At 41.5% G+C, this 20,435-nt stretch overlaps 1 protein-coding gene across 2 annotated transcripts in view; it reads right to left on the reverse strand.

Moving 5' to 3' along the window:
• The window catches only part of LOC111647668 (NT-3 growth factor receptor-like), a 129,814-nt gene that overhangs the window by 92,047 nt on the left and 17,332 nt on the right, over positions 1-20,435 (reverse strand). For both annotated transcript variants that reach the window (XR_015436588.1, XM_023397297.2), the window contains exon 3: positions 10,148-10,219. Coding sequence is in view for 1 of the 2 variants with exons in the window: in XM_023397297.2 (XP_023253065.2) it covers positions 10,148-10,219 (72 nt within the window). In the remaining variant the exon portion in view is untranslated. The remainder of the gene's footprint in view (positions 1-10,147; positions 10,220-20,435) is intronic.

The raw sequence follows: 20,435 nt of genomic DNA on the forward strand, positions 1-20,435 counted from the left end.
GTGTGTGTGTGTGTGTGTGTGTGTGTGTGTGTGTTTCGCTCCTCCCCCCTGTTGAATCATTAACCTTCTCTGTCCATGACTTTGTTTTCTTTCTTTACCTGTTGCTTGTTCTCATGTCCGAGAACAGAGCAGAGTCTCAGCAGACTGCTGCAGCACCATCATGAGTTAATTCAAACTACTGTAGATAATCACACACCTCACACGAACGTCCCGCTCACAGTTGTACTTCATCTGTTTTAGGGATTAATTCCCTGTTTGCCACATTGTCCTTTGTTTTTCTCTTTCTGTGTTAAAATGTAGATCAAAGTGTACTGGAGCAATGAGAGAACTACACTGCTGTTGCTTAGTTGCCCGTTGCCACAGCAACCACTCATCCACTCTCATAATGTAATGGAAACAGAAATCACTGCTACGGTGTGCTGGACAGAAACCTCTTATCTGTGTTGTCTTTATTCCTGCAGTCATCCACCTGATCTTACTACAGAAGGATGAAACATTAAGTCAAACCTGTAGCAGTTAGTCCAGGCTACACCACAACACACACACTTCATGTCCTGGTTCATCAGGCCATAACCATATCTGTGCTGTCCGTGTCCGCAGCTCTGGGTGTGTATGTGTGTATATGTGTGTGTTTTTCTTGGATGCTTGTTCACAGGCTGCTGCTGCATCATTGTACATCTATATTTGTCAGGACTTACTGGTGCAGTAAATTTTCCAGCCCCTGTGGGAGAAAATGCATTGGTTGTCCAGGTATATGTACTCTGCTCATTGTATTCTGTATCAATGGTAACTGTGAAACTATACTGTATAACCTTATTCTCAATATTTCATATCATGTACGTTTTAAATGCCCCCATCTAGGGGAAGGGTGTTGTGGTGGAGTGTGTAAGAATAGGAAAACCTTTGGGGAAACAGGAAAACAAACCCAACATTACTGGAGAGATACTAAATCTGAGCTCTTAGATCATGGCTAGAGATTGGCAGGCAGATGTGCATCAGGTCACACTCACACAGTCCTTATCCTTAGTTGGCAGGTGAGAGATATTAATATGTTATGACTTATAACATAATCATAATACATAAAGAAAAAAAAATCAGTTGTGCATATCTAAGTTCCAAAATGACAACTATATGATGTTCATGACTGAGCATGTTCTTTTGCATTTGTTAAAAGTAAGTTATGTAAGTGGCTCTCCTCAGATACTTTAAGTGCACCAGGATGAATGAGGTTGTGAAAACATAAATCCTATGACGCCAAACCTCTCAGCTTAACAACACCTTGGCTGGGTCATCTCGACCTGGTGTGGCTCAGGAAGGGAGCGGAGGAGAATGAATATAATATAGAAATAAAAAATAAAAAATATATATAATTATTCTTTGTGTTGAAATCAGATGCCTGTAGCAACAGTCCCACGGATGCATCCCCCCCCCCACATGTAATTCTGAGAATATCCGTGTGCTAAATGAGTCCTCATCTACAACTGATTCTAATTCACCTATTTGGAGGATTTCTGTGGAACCTCAAACAGTCAGATTGGGGACCTGATTTAGTTTCAGTTGTGAGAAGTGCAGCTTTAAAACTTTGAAGTTTGCTGAGGTCCAAGAAAAAGCACCACAACCCCCTCCCTCACCTCAACCAACACAACTAAGCTACCAATCACAGCCCTTTCCCTAACCCTGTGCTGAGCTTGTTTCTACCTTCAACCTAAAACCGTCCTTTGAAGATCCTGCTCAAAGTGAAGACCAGCCAAAAAATTCCGCCCATGCAAAAAAGGCCCAGTTCCTCTGACCTTTCCAGGCTCAAAGTTATTCACTTGTGTCCAAACCACTGTGGTTTGGACCAATCAGGGAGGAGCTACTGGCAGTTTTGGTTTGGTTTTGTGACTTTTATTGGCAGATTTTTTTCACACAAAGACGTCAAGAATCATCTACGGACATGTTAACTACATGTTTCACAGCTCTTCAGACTGCATTTCCTGTTCAGCACTCTCCGACCAAAGTTCCTGCCCTGCTCAAACAGTTCCCAGTGAAGCCTTCCCACATGGTTCGTTCCCTCAGTCAGTGTGTTCTGCTGAAAGCTAGAAGATACATGAAACCACAGTGGAGAGAGAGTGCTGGTGCAGTGTGAGTTGGTGTGATACTGAGCTATCTGTGTTCACAGCAGCAGCTTCACAGCAGAGTTTGTGTGTTTGTGTTTGTGTTTGTGTGTGTGTGTGTGTGTGTGTGTGTGTGTGTGTGTGTGTGTGTGTGTGCATCTTTGTAGGCTAAGTATCTGTGTCCATCTCTGTCCACGGAGGACAGATGTATTCTTCTCAGAGGAGCTGTCCTGCTTCCAAAAGACTAATATACACCCTCTTGTACCATCTATCTCACACACACACACACACACACACACACACACACACACACACACACACACACACAAACACACAGAGGAAAATCTGAAACAATAAAATGTACCAAATGATCTTCAGAGAAGAGAGTGATGGTAAATGTGAGACTGAGGTGTTGTAATGATGAATAATGCTTGTGGTGCAGTCACTCAACAGCCTGAGTAACTAGTACTGTAACTAATTACTATTTCAAAATAAGTAACACAATCCCATCTAAACAGACCCATAACTGGTTACATTTGAATTGGACAATTACAGACCAGAGCAGACAAAAGCAGCTGTCACCTGACTTAACTGAGCATCAGTCAACGACTAACAGTCGTTATTTCTCATTTATTTTTCGTTACTCAAGGTCAAGGTCAAACACATTCCAGTGAGCTGTGGTCTGTGTGCTGGTGTGAGGACTTTTTCCTCCTCAAAGACTAGTCATTTTAATCTTCTGAGGCTCCTGGTAAAACAAAACACCTCTGGGACATATGATGAGTGAAATAATCACTCAGCCACCATGATAAATGAAACCTTGTACAGTATCTACTGTGGAACTGCTGCTGTGTCACATATAAACCCAGCCTGAAAAAAACTTTGTGTATTTTACAGCATCGATTATCTTCCACTTTTCAACGAGGGTCTTTAAAATGAACAATTGGATGTTTTTCCATATGATGTTTTTATATAATACAGACATGTGATGAGTGAAATAATCATCAACACCATGACTGAGTGTTTCCACCTTGAACTGCAGTGAAACAATGACAGTCTCATAAACACAGATTCAGACAGCCAGGGTTTCATACATCACAAACCTAAGGAACCAATCCTGTCAACTTGTGGGGACAGGGGGTGGGGCTAAATAAACCTGAAACCTTGTCAGTACAGAGAGAGAGAGTTAGCATTAGCACAAGCACTAACACTGTGTCAGCCACTGCCAGTTACAAGCTAACAAACAACATAAACAAATAAAAGATGCTAACTGCGCTAACCATTCTTATATGTCTGCTAGTCTCTGGTTCTGGTCTCAACAGACTCCTCATCTCTCTAAAATAGTGCCCCTACACCAGCAGCTGTACTCGGCCTTGGTTGTCATGGTTACAGAAATAAACACACGGACTGCCCTCCGATCCACAGTGTACATAAACAGTACTCCCTGCTCAATGCTCCCTGCTCAGGGAATATCAGTTAAGGGAACTTCCCTTGACAAATTTCCTCCATTCGGAACACCCTGCAACTGCTGAGCGGTTGTTCAGTTCTTCCCTGCTCAGTTCTCAGCTCCCTTTGAACTGAGCACCTTTCGCTCCCTAGGGTTTGGAATCTTTCTAAACATGGCTGAATTCCCTGTGCAGTCCACTTTGCGGGGAACTACTAGGCGATCGGAACACACCCATGGACTGTAGCTGTGTACCTACCTTTGTCGCCATGGTTACGTTAATAACGGTCATGGCTTGGTTGGGTTTAGGAAAAGATGGTGATTCTGGTTAAAATAAGTATTACTTCAACATCGAACAGTCTTTGTTGTTTACAACGAACGTTCATGGATAATAGAAACAACATAAACTGCTGGTTTCACATGGGAATCGAACACGGCTCTCCTGTGTTATATTCATCCATCCACCACGACCTCCTCCTGACGTGGACTCTGTCTCTCTTTATACTACGTCACCGCACTTTTCCCTTTGCTCCTGTCGTCATTACTACGACCACTAGATGTCGCCTAGCAACAAAACCTAACTATGGGTCATAGTAACCTGCTGCACAGACGACCTGTGGGCTCGTTTCTTACGGGAGGACAGTCTCGTGTAAAACAACATGTAGAATCTACTAGAAAAGAAACCCAACATGAGAAGCTTTGTCCTCCCTCCAATAGAAAGAGGATATGACAGAAACACGTTTAATGCTGCCACTGTACAACAGCTCTCATGTGGCCTGTTGACTCAGTGCACAATTAAATATCAATGTAAAATGGTGCCAAGCTCTTTATAGTATCCAAAGGGCTTCCTGGATCTCTGAGGGTCCATATACTGTAAAATGATGATTAAATTCTCCTTATCCTAATGACTGAAATTGCCACAGTAAAATGTATAATTGTATAAAATGGCTCCCTCCTCTTTCACTTAATGAACCTCACGATGAAAAGTTTTCTGAGGAGACAACAGAGGGTTTTGACGGAGTCAGCGAGCAGGGACAGTGAAGTCCTGACAGCTTCACTCCATAATCTGACCCACGATCCTGTTTAAGACCATGAACCCGAGCTCAGCGGAATCTCTTCACCTGGGAAAATGTAGTTTGATAAAAAAAATACTTGACTAAATCTCCACTTGTTTCTGAAGCTTTCAGCTGTAAATAAGAAGTAGCTTATTCAATCAAAATTCAAAGAGGTCCAATTAGACAGAATTAATAATAATTAATGACTTATTTTCTAATTTCAAGGAAAATAAGGGCTTTGCTTTTCAAAAATTAAGTGCTTGATTTTATGAAAATTAAATAAAAAGGTATGTAGGTAGGGCACCTCCTTTTCTTTTTTTTCCATCTTGTCTCTCCCCTGTATGTGTATCTTACTCCAGTTTCAGTGATTGGCTGAGCAGCATCATGTGATCTGATTTTCAACACATGCAATTGGTTTATGAGTTTCCCAAGTTGCTAAACCAGAGCTGCAAAAGCTTGTAAAGCTCCACTTGTTGCAATAGAAACACAAAATTTGATCATTCTCAATAATTTATAGGTTGTAAATCCAGTCCACTCGGACCCAGACTCTGGCCTGGCATCAGTCATATTAAAGAGTTTGTCATAAGGACATTCAGAGTTTATGGACCCAAATGAGCATCTCCTGCCCTCCCACATTTATAGTGTCCCACATACAGGAAACAGAGAGTGCTTTCTAAACAAAGATGTCTCAGAGATGTATGGTCACATGGTCAGCTCCAGAGGATCAATGGACGCAAATAAAAAAACATAATCTCCATTTTATTCCAATAAGACTTCATCTCTACGTTGGTATTTACATATAAAAAGAAACCGTGATTATCCCTGAGGTTTGAACCCTCGACTCTCTGTCTCACACACACTAACGTATCCCGCTCTTTCTCTGTTTCTCTTTAGATATAGAATCATAAATCACAAGCCACATGAATAGGAACCAGCAGTGTATCTGAAATAACATGAAATGAACTGTCCAACTCTTCTGTAGCCTGTGTGATAATGATCAGTAAATGTTTGTAATGTGATTTTGTTCAATCCCCAGATTTATATTTGATAGAATGGAAGAATAGTGACACGTGAAAATTGAAGGAACCATGGTGTACTCCACATTTAGTTATCGTTAGTGTTTGTATTTTTTATTTTCTGTCAATATTAACACCATTAAGTTTATATGTTGTTTCATTAAATGGCTTACGGTCATGGTGGAAGGAGGATGTGTTATTTTTGTGAGTAAACTCTATAGAGAATGATTCTTTTCTCAAGTCTGAAACAAAGGGAGAAGATGGGTACCACCGGGGAAATAAACCTACTGCGATTGTTTTGCACTTATTTTCCATTTTGTTGTTTTTGTCCACATGCTGTTTGTTCTTTCTTTCACTACATGCTCCAAGTAACTTTTTCAGTTAAGCACAGAAGACATAATCTGTCCAACGACGCCTACAGAGAAAATCCTGCTGTTAGACTGCTGAGCGCTGAACAGCTGAGAGAAACTACTGGAGCCAGTTGTGCTGTCCGAAACACCCAAATCATCTGGAGGGATGTTATAGGATGTTTGGACCAAAATCCCCTTTAAGTGTCCAACTGTGTGCTTGGAATATATCCGAAAGACTTTATACAAACATCATTTTTGGACTTTTGGATTTATTCAAGCCAGGAGAGCCACTGCACTTTGTTGGAGGAGTGTGGACACGCCATCATTGAGAATGTCGGTCGAAAGACTAACGTACATTACTATGGGCGAGGAAAGACTTTCTTCAACTTTGGAACTATACATAAATATCATAAAAGATGGAAATATAGGCCTGAGCTGAAAGCAAACTGTGAACAATTGCAGGGACATATTGTTTTTTTGTCTATATTTGATCTGATATTAGTGCAGGTGTGAGTGTATGTGGTTGTGTGAGTATGTGTAATGTAGGTATTTTCGATCCCAAATTGCTGTATTGTTACTGCATGTTGCAATCTGTATGAGATGTGATAATAAAGATATTGGGGAAAAAAAAAAGGAAAATCTGTAAATCAGTAGGTGAGATGTTAATATTCTGCTCCTGTCGAGTTGATGTCGAGATAAAATATTTAATCATCAAATTTCATTTGCAGACAGCTCAATATCATTAGCAGTAGTCGTATAATAATCTAATCATATTCTCTCCCAACGTTGACCAACTCATTACCCAGTTTATTTCATCAGCTGTTGATTAACACTTCTGCTCTGATTACCAGACATTACATACACAGTGTATTTGTAGTTAGTAGTTGATACGTCTTTATTCAGACTTAGCTGTTGTCTTGTTGTGTTCCTCTGAAGTAAAAACCAAATATCTACTGAATCAACGAGCCATGGCTTTTGATATTAGACTGATTGGATTCATTATATTAAAATGAATTCCTCTTTGGAGGTGGTACCCCTCCCCCCTTCAAATGGGAGCCAAAGTGTGTGTGTGTGTGTGTGTGTGTGTGTGTGTGTGTGTGTGTGTGTGTGATGGTAGTGAACACCACACCAGGTTTAGAGGGGATCAGTGTCAGGTGACTCGTGGACCTGCTCTACCTCCACAGCTAACCTCCATATGACTTATATCATGTGACAGAATATGACATTAAATGGCATGTCGCGATCTGATATGACACATCTCATGACAAGTCATTAGATGTTACATGATGGACATGATATCCTTTCTAATAAAGTCACTCTGCTGACAAACATCTGAACCCTGCATCTCCTGGAGCTGTGATCCAACCACAGCCTCTGATCTGTCCACACTCCCTCCTCCTCTCTGCCTCTGATGCCCCTGGTTTTCCTCTGGCGTCCGGCCAGATGATGGGGTGTACAGAGCCCAGCCAAGTGAGTTCTGCTGCTGCCACTGACTGCGTGAAGGAGCAGAAATTTAGGGCATGAATCATGCAGGGCACATAAAAACAAACTGCTATGAAAATATTCATCTGTGTATCTCCAGTTTAGTCCAGACAGAAACGACACCATTTTATTTACTGAGAGAAAGATGGACAACAACCTCCACAGCGGTAGGTGTGTTACTGAGAACTGAGACTCTGGGACTGTCTGTGAAGGAGAACTGTGATAAAAACACCAGCAGCCATGTGTTTGTTTATGATAGTATCAGTTTCAAACGGCAGCAGCTTTATGTCAGAGACAGAGACAATAACAGCAATAATCACAAGAGGAGAGAAACAGGACGTTTCCTCACTGAGGAGTCAGGGAATCCTCCTCCTTCATATCTATATCTGTGATATAAAGACTATACTCAATAAACAGGAGACTGTACTTATTATTGCAATTATCATAACGACATGCTGAGTCAGCAATGGTACTACTCAACCCACTGATGTGTTTTTTCTAATAGTAACTGAAAAAGAAGACACAGGCTGCCACATGGAATATAAAGGTGACATCAGGAAACACCATGTTGTACTTCTGTCGATGTTAATGGCTGATTGGTGAACAGGTCGAGTTGTGTGAGGTCACAGAGCTCAGGTGCCGGTGAGGATGCCCTGATCCTGTTTAAGGTCATGATCACCCCTGATAAGACTTGAAGTGACCCAATGTATTTCAGATACGCCACTCACTTTGACTAATCTGTAATCTGTAGTGAAATATATTTTAAAAACAAGACTCAACACTGAGCAGAGATAAACATGATGCTCAATACTGATCTCTTTACACACAAGTGTAAATAAACCTGAAACCTTGTCAGTACAGAGAGAGAGAGTTAGCATTAGCACAACCACTAACACTGTGTCAGCCACTGCCAGTTACAAGCTAACAAACAACATAAACAAATAAAAGATGCTAACTGCGCTAACCGTTGTGATCCGTCTGCTAGTCTCTGGTTCTGGTCTCAGACTCCTCATCTGAGTCTGGGTCTGACTGAGGCTCAAACATGTGGCTGAGTCTCTCTGATGTTTCCTCCTCTAACCATCTTGATGCTCTCTGCTCTTTCACCTGTCCACCTGGAGACAGCAGGTGGTGGGCGGGGCTCAAGGCCTGATCCACATTTCTCTATCAGGAAGTAAGAGGAGATGAGCTTCAGACCCAGTTTGGGATTTTTTTTTTCTCACTTTTTTAAGTGAGAAAAACCATCTTAAATTAAATTTCAATCATAGCAGAGATTTTTACAGAGTTTAAAACATGTTTGGAGGAACGTAAAAGAAAGGACCACCTTCTTTTTACTGTGAACCTGCTGGAAACAGAGAAGTGTCATCACCTTTACACTGATCTAAAAAACCTGCTAAGATCTGAGTTTTGTCGTCAATGTGAAAAGGTACAATCAGCATTCAGCCCCGGATCACATGACTCTGCAGTAGTCTCAGGTATTTATCAAGAGTGATGTAAACATGACAAATTCACTAATTTCAGAGCACAAACACAGTAAACACACCTGTCACCTGTCCAGCATGAGCTGCTCAACCAGAAACCCCACGCCTAGACATTCCCCTGAAGTGAGCCACAGCCCCGAGACATAACAGGATTAACTCTAATCCTAGTACATGTCTAGACCTCCTATGGTCAAATGCTGATTTTATAACTCTGACGTCATCTGACAAAACCACCAAAAACATAAATGAAAGACATGAAATTAAAATGTAAAGATAAAAGACTTAACTGTGATTTCAGCTGTATTTACTGTTTTTTTGTGGCTTTTGCCTTTATTACAGTCATAGTGAGAAATAGAGAGAGAGAGAGAGAGACAGGCAGCAAAGGATTATAGGCCGGACTTGAACCTGGGACGACAGGTCAAGTATCTAAATGCTGAAATGGCACTGGCAACCACTGGGGCCCGAGACAGACTCTCTTTCTTATTTAGTCTCTGACACAGAGCACAGCCTCCGTCTGGACCCACAGGAGTTTAGTCTTTATTTTCTTCAACTCCAGAACGTCACAGACTTTTATTAGAGGCAGGTCTTTATGTCTAACTCCCTCTGTTTGATATGTAGAGTTGATCATAGTCCTTAGTACAAAGCCTCGTTACTGATGACTTCTCTCTCTCCTTCCCTCTCTCCTGCTCTCTTTCTCGGTGTGTCTTATGTTTAGTTATTCCTCTGCCTCCTTTAGTAATAACGATACATTGATTGAAAGTAGTTTATTTGCTGCAATGGAGGCGAGGCTCAGTGTATTGGAAGCGCTTTTCCTCTTCCCTGCAGTTCCTGAGCAGGCGGGAAACCAGAGCAGCTGAGTAGACTGTGGCTCAGTACTCCACTGACCGGTGACGGAAATATCATCAGTCAGTCAGTCAGTGACATTCACGATTATAAGGCTGGCCCCACCGTTGTGATCCAACCAAAAACACACATTACAGACTGAATTGTCTTATCTATCTTGTCTGAATTATCTGTCTGTGTGTGTGTGTCTGTAACCACATGTGATGACGTTGCTCCCTGCAGGTGTGTGTCCGTGTCCTCTCAGTCTGAACACAAAGACAAACTCGTTGGCCAGTGTGAAAGGAGTCAATCGACACTTTTCAGCCGGCTTTTTACCCGTGTTTGAAAACCTGCTTTTGGAGTAAATGTAGGTGTGAACAGGGAGTGAAAGAGCAGAATGAACTTACAGTTCAAAGAGCTGCAGATGTTCAAAGGTCTGCCAGGACAGCGTGGTCAGCATGGGGTTCTTGGACAGGTTTCTGAGGGAGAGAGAGAGAGAGAGAAAGACAGAGACAGGTGTCAGAAACTTCACCATGACGACAGGAGATCAGAGTTGTTCCACTTCCTGTTTATTGGTGTGTTTATTATGTCAGTGGTGTTCATCGGAGTTACATAAGTCATGATGTCTTTTCCTCTACAGCCACAGCTTCTGTGACTCAGTCAGGGTTTCTGTCATCAGTCTGTCTAATGAAGGTGTTAATTATCCACATACTAAGGTAAATGTTCTAATTAAAACATGTAGATTATTCTATTTTAAAAGAGAAAGAGCACACGAAACACACTGAAACTGCTCCACCTGTTTAAACAATAACCACATCCAGTCTCTGACATCATTAACCTTCAGGGCATTTCTCATTTGCAGCCATTTAACCTTTGTTAGGCATAATTACAGCTTTTATAATAGATGGAACCTTTAGACTCTGTCATCCTCTAAAGTTTAGATAATAAAGTAGAAAACTGGAATCATCACCACGTGGTTTTATGCCTCTGCCAACCACTCGAGTTACAAGAAATATGGTCACAATCTAACCTTTCTGATTTGTAGTATCACAGTGAGGTTGACCTTTGACCTTTGGATATAAAATGTCATCACTTGATTTTATCCTTATAGAGTAAGGTAGTAGTATTTGAGTTAAAATGTGTCATAATTAGTGGATGAATTTGTGAGTTAAGGCCAAAAACATGTTTTGTGAGATCAGAGTGTGTCAAAAGTGATGAAATAATAAATAATGATATTTTGAACTTGAACTTTGACCTTCAACCACCAAAAATTTCAACAGTTAAGTCAAAGCGGACATTTGTACCAAATTTGAAGAAATTCCCTCAAGGCGTTATGGTGCTATTGCGTTCACAAGGACAAAACCATGTTTTGTGAGGACACCATGACCTTTGACCTTTGACCAACAAAGTCATCAGTTATCAGTTCATCTTTGAGTACAAGTGAATGTTTGTGCCAAACTTGAAGAAGTACCATCAAGGTGGAATACTGTTATAAATGTTATAAATGTCACCATCTGGATATCACACCTGTAGACACACTTATACACACACACACACACACACACACACACACACCTTTTCCCTGAGTCATTCACGGCTACAAAAACACACAGACAACAACACTATACGTGAACTTTACACAGTCACAACTAATTTCTCCTTATAACCCCGTCTGAGTCGCAATAACATACAACACAAAGACAGGTGTCTGTCTCCATGGCAACATAAAGCCTACCATGAAGAGGTGTGCAGGCTGCTGAGGTGGAGGGACAAGACACTGTCATCCAGATCATGATCATTATTATCTGTGTCACTTTGTGTGTGTGTGTGTGTGTGTGTGTGTGTGTGTGTGTGTGTGTGTGTGTGTGTGTGTGTGTTTTTGTGTGTGTGTTTGTGCGTGAGTGTCACCATCCTGCTGGATTAATCTGCCACTGAAAATATTCTCCAACAAAGTCACTGTTTCCAGTTTGATAAAAAACGAAACTTGTGTTGTCATGGTTGCTAGGCCACAGGAGCTGGACTCGGGTAACGGCGGTCTTCACCAGTCTGAACACTGTCTTAAATTTCAGTGATACGTCACACAATGCTCATTAAAATACCTGAGCGTTAATGCTTTCTTAAATTAAATCCCTTAAACTTGAGGTTTGTAGCTTCACTAAAAACATTTCGTGGCTCATTATCTTGTGATAATGAGTTGTTAACACCAAGTCATCAGATAACAGCTTGACATCTTGAGTTCTGATTTTTGGCTGACAAACCAACAATAGACAGAAACCATGAGTTGGAGTCAGAGCCACTGCACTAGCATCAGTTTACAGGTGGAAATAATTCAATTAAATGGATAATTTTTCATATTAGTGGTGAACAGGATTGTTGTAAACGTTCATGGCATAACAAAACACACACACACACACACACATACAAACACACACACACTGACTCACATACAGAATGTAAATCAAAGCAGAGGCTGCTATATACAAACAGTTTGATACTGATGTTGATGCTGTGAGGTTAGAGGGTGGAGCTGGACCAGAGGAAGACAGGATGAGACAGACAGAAAAATAAGGAAATGGGGGAGGAGACAGATGGAGGAGAAGGAGGTGAGACTGATGGTGAGAATGAGAAAGAGACTCGGGAGAGTCAGGTTTCTCTCCAGAGTCACCTTCAAGCCTGGTCTCACACACACACACACACACACACACAAACACGTGCACACAGTGACTGTCTCGCAACATTAGTGCATCATGGGGACAGAAGGATGAATGCGTCTCTCAGAAATAATCCCTGTGATTGTATCTGAAGTGAAGACTGTGCCACAGACCTGAACTACTCCTGTCATCATATGGGTCCTCAGGGAAGCAGTATTGTAAAGTCATAAGTACTCAAACACAACAGAGTACTGTAACACAGTTTTGAGGAACATTCTATTCCATTACATTTTAATACTATAGTTTTTACTGTGCTACATCTATCTGGCAGATGTTAGTCACACCCACCTTTAGGCCTCTGACCTCTTGACCTTTTTTCACGTTTCAGATGCCCTGAGCTGTTCCACCAAAGAAGACATTTCACCCCTGAACATGGTTTCATTGACATTTCATAGACATCACTGAGCTCAGATTAATACTTATATATACTATATATACTGTATATATATAGTAATACTTTTACAGTGATACTCTAGCTACAGGAAGCACTTTTACTGTGGTACTGTGGAACTACAGGAGTACTTTTACTGTGATACTGTGACTACAGGAAGTACTTTTACTGTGATACTTTTACTGTGATACTTTAACTACACAAAGTACTTTTATTTTGATACTGTCACTACAACAAGTATTTTTACTGTGATACTAACTACAGGAAGCTGATAAGACTTTTAATGTGTTAGGATGTTTTGAGTATTTTTCTTGGTACTTTTACTTTAATATTAAAACATTCACTATTAAGATTTGTAGTCTGTTTTGGTTTTCCAGTGCGTGCATGCGTGTGTGTGTGTGTGTGTGTGTGTGTGTGTGTGTATGTGTGTGTGCCCGCACGTATGCTTCTTGACTAACATGCATGGGATCTTGATTTATGAGCATGAGTCCAAACCCCTGGGACTAAACTCTGATGATTCATTCTTCACAGTTGATATCTAAACATGTTTGCTCTCAGCCCTCAGGGAAAAAGACTCTGTGTGTGTGTGTGTGTGTGTGTGTGTGTGTGTGTGTGTGTGTGTGTGCGTGCGTGCGTGTGTGTGTGTGTGTGTGTGTGTCGTCCTGAATATGTATGCTGTGCTGGCACTCAACATTTGCATGATACCATGCAGATGTAACTCTCTCTGCATCTGTCAGCTCCTCAGCTTCTGTGACTAAACCCTTCCTGTATAATGTGACACTGCACTGGACCTGTCTCACCAGCTGCTCACAGACTTTAAAACACCACACACCAACATCGCTTACAGCATCACCTGGTGAATTATAGCAACTTATATTCAAACTTTTTCCAGAAAGAGCCACAAGTTTGTTCTGTAGCCATAGAGCTGATCCATATTATTTGTTACTATACAGTGTATTTATGTTTACACTCAGTTTGCTTGACTGTTTGTGTGACTATCTGCTTTGAGTGAGGCATAAAAGATATGAGATGTTCCAACAAGTTACAAATCAGTACAAATACATACTGATCCCAGAACAGTCCTGGCTAAAATAAATGCTGTGCAGTGGTATAACTACAGTTGGACATGTAAAGAGCCCAAAGGCCCACAGAGCCATCAAAGGGCCCCTGTATCCCATAGAGGGTCCTGTGAGTCCATCAGTGAGTGATGTGTGTAGCTGCTGCTGCAGTGTGGTGGGGTTACTGTATATTTGAAGTGTTCTCAGAGGGCTGCTGTCCATGGTGCTGACCATCTGTTAGAGCTGCAGTGGACAACTAACTTTTCTACTTACATTCTGTGACTGTTCGCTGGTCTGTTATGAAAATGGTAATTTACACATCTATATCACTGCAGCATGATGAGAGGTTAAACCACTAAACACCAGCAGATTCTCAGCTTCTGTTGAGTTGCTCTTTCAGGGAGTAAAAACATTCAACAGTCTGGTGACTGATTAACATTACAGTTTTCTAAGATGTTGACCTGACACTGGCACTAGATTATTCATGACTACAGTTCATCCTAAGGGGAACATGAATGTCAGAACAATATTTTGTGCATCCAGGGTCCAGGTTCACATCCAGAGTCCAGGTTCACATCCAGAGTCCAGGTTGACACCAGTGAAAGATGGTGGTTTAAGTTACATGTAAATAAACAGGTTGTAAACTTTCCCTGTATTATACCAGACCAGGATCTTTGACCTGAACCAGGATCTGTGAGAGTCTAAACAGAACCATAAAACAGTTCAATAAAGCTGGAGTCATTACGAGAGGAGATTGTACTTTGAGATCAGATATTTTGGCAGAAAAACACATTGTCTGCGAACATTTGATGCGCCAGAGAACCTCAGGGGAGGTGCAGCGTGAGAAAATATAAATTAGAAAAAATAACTTTAAACACCTGCTTAGCTAAACTCAGCTATGAATCTGGCAAAATTGATTTTTAGTAGCTACAGTGAGAGAGGAGACGGAGTCCGGCGCGAGCAGAAAACGGAGGAAGTACGTTTATTCCCACGGGGCTCTGTCTTACACCAGGTGCAAAGCGGCGCAAAGTGCAACACAAGTGTCATTGCTAGTTTCAGACCAAGGCAGTTGTGTCATGGTTTGCCATGGCAGACACTTTTTGTTAGAGTTTGTTTGGACTTTTGTCAAATCCTGTTTTATTTTGTAGTTGGTTTCCTTGTGTGTCTCAATGTTTTTACTTCCTGTCTTGGTCCTGTTTCTGTGTGGTGATTGTCTGCCCCGCACTTATGTGTTTCACCTGTGTTCAATCACCCTGTGCCCCCCTTGTGTCTATATAGTCTTTGTGCTCCAGTTTGTCTGTTGAGGTCTTGGTTTGTCCTCGGTCTGTTCATTTTGCCTGTTCATGTCTCCTGTTGTCATCCCCTGTGTTTCCTTGTGTTTTGGCCTGTTGTTCTTGTGTTTCCCTGTGCTTCACCAGTGTTGTGTAAGCTCTTTTGTTTAATAAACATTTTGCACCGTCTCCCCTGTGTTGGCTGCATTTTGGGTCCAGCCTTACCCGCATAGTGACAGATCGAGACAAGTTGTCATTTTTCTGTCCAGCGCCCACGTTGTTTAAATAGCAAATACACACTTGTGCTCATCTGAGCACCCATTGGCATGTTGGTCTTAAAATGAGGTGAGGTCAGGAGCAGTGTTGGTGCATTGTTATCTTGGAGTCAGCGGAAAGTGATTGACCAGCAAAAACCTTGTCTGACGTCAGTGGTGCAGTATTATCATTATTATTTTAAGGAGCATTATCAAGAGTAATATGTGCAAACATACAGGGGAGCACAGAGTGCACACACTCTGCATTTCACTCTGCCTGTTACACACAAGCACAGTGAACTGAAGAAGAGCTTAAATGTTGGGATAAGTCAGGTGGACAATACAATACAGCCTCAGAAGGTCAGAGCATCTTTGTGACATGTCATGTGTCACGGATGTCTCTTGTTTGAGACTCTGCAGAGAAGCGTTCTTTCTTACTTCCTGGTAAGTCCTCCACAATGTTGTGACTTGTGCTGTTACTTCTTTGTAGAGCTGTGAGGAGAGCACTGATTCACAGGCACAATGTTGAGACAGTGATATGAAAAGCAGCACTGTGAATGGTGCGCAGTGAAGATTTCGTTCGGTGTCCGACTTCCTGTGAAGTGTTCAATAATTATTTGACTTAAGTTAAATTGCACAGAAAGGCCTCTCAATGTATTATGTGGACTTTTGTTTGAAAGATTTTTAAAAAGTAAAGATAAAGATGATAAAGAAATGTTTTTAAAAAGATGTTTAAAAAATGAAGATGTTTGAAATGTTTAAAAAAGGGAAGATGTTTACAATATGTTGGGCGGTCCCATACTTTTATTAATAAGGGAAGATGTACAATATTAAAGATAAATGTTAGCATGTTGATGTGCTGTACCAGAGTTAACCTGGAGGTCACAATGAAACACACACACACGGCACTAAACACACAAAACATGTAATACATTTATACACACATATAGATCACACACATGTAAGACTCTGTCCTACATCCCAAAGAGGGAGGGGGAAGCGAAAACAAAGAAAAAGTGTGTCTTTCCTCAGAGGACAGTCTCCCTCTGGGGATCCAAAGCAGGATGGGACACAATGTTGTTGTAACATTGCCCTACATAAAAATCTGTCTAATTTAAAACCTTTATTGGAGGAGAGGAGAGAGAGAAAAAAGGGCAAACGGCATTATTAAGATTAATAATATTAACCTTATTTGTGCTTAGATCCAGCTCAGATCTGGACCTGGTGCCACAGATCCAGCTCAGATCTGGACCTGGTGCCACAGATCCAGCTCAGATCTGGACCTGGTGCCACAGATCCAGCTAAGATCTGGACCTGGTGCCACAGAGCTGCTCACTTTGGATGCAGCTCTCGTCATTGAAGAGCTGATGATCTTACTGCACCAGGAGCAGGGCTGTAATATCTCCCTCTGCCCTCCACTCCTATAAATGTACACACTGATGGCTCTAGATGAAAGCACAAACACACACATATGCACACACACATGCGCACACACATGCGCACACACATGCGCACACACACACACACACACACTGTGGGCTGTGTGTAGAAGCTAACAGCCTCATACTCCTCTGTGTGAGGAAGGTGTCCTTTAGAAAGGTCAGCAGACTACAATACAGTACAGTCTCATATTTAAAACACTGTGTGTGTGTGTGTGTGTGTGTGTGTGTGTGTGTGTGTATCTTGTTTACAGAGGTGTGTGTTTGTACATGTGTAGGTGTATAAATGTGTACATGTGACACTGTGTGGGAACACTCAACGCCGAAAATAACTCTCTCTCTTACACACACACACACACACACACACACACACACACACACACACACTGAATGCTAACAGTGTATATATTATAGTAAACCAAGCCAATATTACCGCCAAACTATCATTGGGATTCAGAAAGTCTTCAGACTCTAGACCTCAGGCAGCCCTCAACCCTCCATCATGTAAAAACACAACTTTAGAATTTTACAAACGTATTAAAAAGTAAAAAAAATGGAATATCACATTTACATAGGTATTCAGACACGTTACCATGATGTACTGATCCATTTCTCTTGATCATTTATGAAATGTTTCTAGACCTCAAAAACATTTCTGCTACAGTGAATGTTCCTGTTGGTCTCCAGCCTTCTGACACGAAGAAGTGTGGAACAACCAGGACTCTTCTAGAGCCGGACCTGGACTAACTGAGCCATCAGGGAGAAAAGAGGAGACAAGTAACCTGATGGTCTCTCTCAACTCCAGAGAAACTTCCAGAAGAACAACCATCACCGCAGCTCTCTCTGATCTGGGCACCATGTCAGAGAGTCCAGAATAAGCTTCTCCTCAGGGACAGTTTGTAAAGAAGCAGCTAAAGGACTCTGAGACTGAGAGAAACCAGATTCTCTGGTCTGTTGAGACCAGGACTGAACTGTTTGGTCTCAGTTCTCAGAGTCACATCTGGAGGAAACCAGTCACCTCTCAACACCTGCCCAACACCATCCCAACACAGATTAGATTTTCTGAAAAGAAATAAATTGAATTTATGATAAACAATAATCTGTAATGTGCGCATTGCAGCACAGAATCCTTTCACAAGATGTTACAGCCACAGCTGGTGTCACTGAATTATGTTAGGATTGTGGTAAATGTATTTACAAGCTAGAAGCGAGTTACTAGTTGACTATTTGGGGACTGGGCAACACATCAACATGTTACGGTCTCTCTTCAGAACTCTACGGTAACATCTTGTCACTGTCACTGTCCAAGGTGCTGATGCTGATCTTGGAACTGTGAAACTGTCCTCTCAAGACAAAAGTCAGCATCGGTTGTTGTGAAGGATGTCAGGGACTTGACTAACATGAGAGACTCTTTGTAACCATGACAACAAAGATTGTCTAATCTTAAGAAAGTACTTATTTTAACCCAAACCACAATCTTTCTCTAAACCTAACCAAGTAGTTTTTGTGTCTAAACCTAACTAAGCCATGGCCATTTATTACTGTAACCATGGCGACAAAGGTCCGGTACACCTGCCACTGTAATGCCACTATTTCTGGTGACACTCCTATGGGTCATTTCAGAGGATTGGAACAAATGACCTGTATGGTTGTTCTGGTTGGAGGAGTTGCTCTAGTCAGATACACCAACCTAAACCACGCAGGTCATGGTAAAGGTTAGAGAACTATCTTGGTGATGGTTAAAGAAACAACAGTGACTCTGTTTGAAACAGGAAACCTACGTGAACTTTGAGACAGTGTAACAACGTCAAATGACTTCCTCTTTTGCTCCCGTCATAATTAATACAGCCACTAGAGGGCAAAATCACTTTTAGACAAAGCACTTGCTTTGACTGATGCTGTCTGACATGACCACTAGATATCACTTAACAAGAAACTCTAACTATGATAATAAGCTGCTTGGTCAAATAACTACTTATGTAGTTGCTTTTGATGGGAGGACAGTGTCCTTCACGAACATGTGTACGCACAGAGCTTCATGATTATTACTGTAGGTCTTGTCCTATTCTATACTGAACATCATCCCCAAGCTGGGTCCTGATGATTCCTGTTTCTGCCTCTGTTGTGAGGCTGTGTCATCAAGCTCCATCCCTCTCCTTCCGTCTCCCCTTCACATCAGCTCAGTGTAGCTTTAATAAGACAGCATCATCACAGAGCCACCAACTCATCTGCATGATGATGGCACAACCCTTAGTATACTATTATCATACCCTCCACTCTGTTTGCATATCTGTGTGTGTGTGTGTGTGTGTGTGTGTGCACGTGTGTGTGTGTGTGTAGGTGGGGGGCTGGCTGAATCTCTGCATATGTTAAAACAAGCAGCTTTAAAGGGATAGTTCAGGTTATTTGACACGGATATTTGAAAAGAAATGCGTGTACATGTGTTAGTGTGTGTGTCCACATGCAACCTTGAACCTACTCTGACGAAGGAGATGAATTTGAAAGCTGCGATGAGAGTGATGGATGTAGAGAGACATTTTGTTTGTTGTATTTCACCTGCAGTTCATTCCTGAATAAACCAACCTCTGGCTCTGGAAACTGTTCAAGATAGTATCAGATATTTTGATCCCACTGACACTTCATGAGTCTGTGTGTCAGTGTAAACCACACTGAAGTTAGCTGTTAGCTGTTGTAGTGTTTATCTGATCCCTGATCATTGAAACCACTGAAGAGGTAATGTGGGTGAGAGTGGAAATGTGTGTCCATGTTGGTGAGCTAAACTGTTGTCCTGCCTGAAGATCATTTCATTATCAATTAGGGATGCCCCCTTCATTTTTTTGCAACCGTTACCGAGTGAAATCGGCCGATTACCATCATTTTTTGTCTTTTGTTATAGCAGCTGGTTTAGTGGGTGGTCAGTCTGTTTAGCTTTGTGGTGAACTGGGACCTGAGGACTGAAAAAAACATGCTTTTACATGTTCAACGGAGCAGAACAAAGCACTCCCAAAGAGCAATGCCGCAGTGTTGCATAGGTGTGTTTATGCGTAGGAATACAGTAGTTCAGTGGTTGAAAAAATGTAGTGCCAAAGGAAAGTGGTGTTTTGGCGGGAAGATAAGGCGCTGAGAATATTCTACATGAAGCTACATTTAAATGGATATTGGATTGTTTTGAAGGGCCTTTTTGAAAGTCTCTAAAACACGTTTTTTTTTTTTTCTGGACCTGTTTACAGCAATACACAATATTGATGAATTCATACAACACTATGTCAAAAACCCAAACTATCATCTTTAAATTGATCACCTGTGGTTAATACTGATGCAGACTACTATTGTCTGCGGCTGAGAGAAGCACTGTGTGCTGTGTAGTGTAGTCCCGGCTCCCACCTTGTTCACCACCAGCACGAAACAGGCCACCAAAACATGTTGGCAGTATGGAAACTTTTACAAAGTGTGTGAGACTGATAAAAACGTACGTCATCTGCAATGCATGCCACTGAGTTAATGTTCTGAGATATATTGCCTTTTATGTATTAGACCATTTGCAGTGTTTAACCTATTAATCTTAATAGGT

This window comes from Seriola lalandi, unplaced genomic scaffold, assembly GCF_002814215.2.
Source record: "Seriola lalandi dorsalis isolate HSWRI2012SDOR001 ecotype SW California unplaced genomic scaffold, Sedor1 jcf7180002055008, whole genome shotgun sequence".
Lineage (NCBI taxonomy): Eukaryota > Metazoa > Chordata > Actinopteri > Carangiformes > Carangidae > Seriola > Seriola lalandi.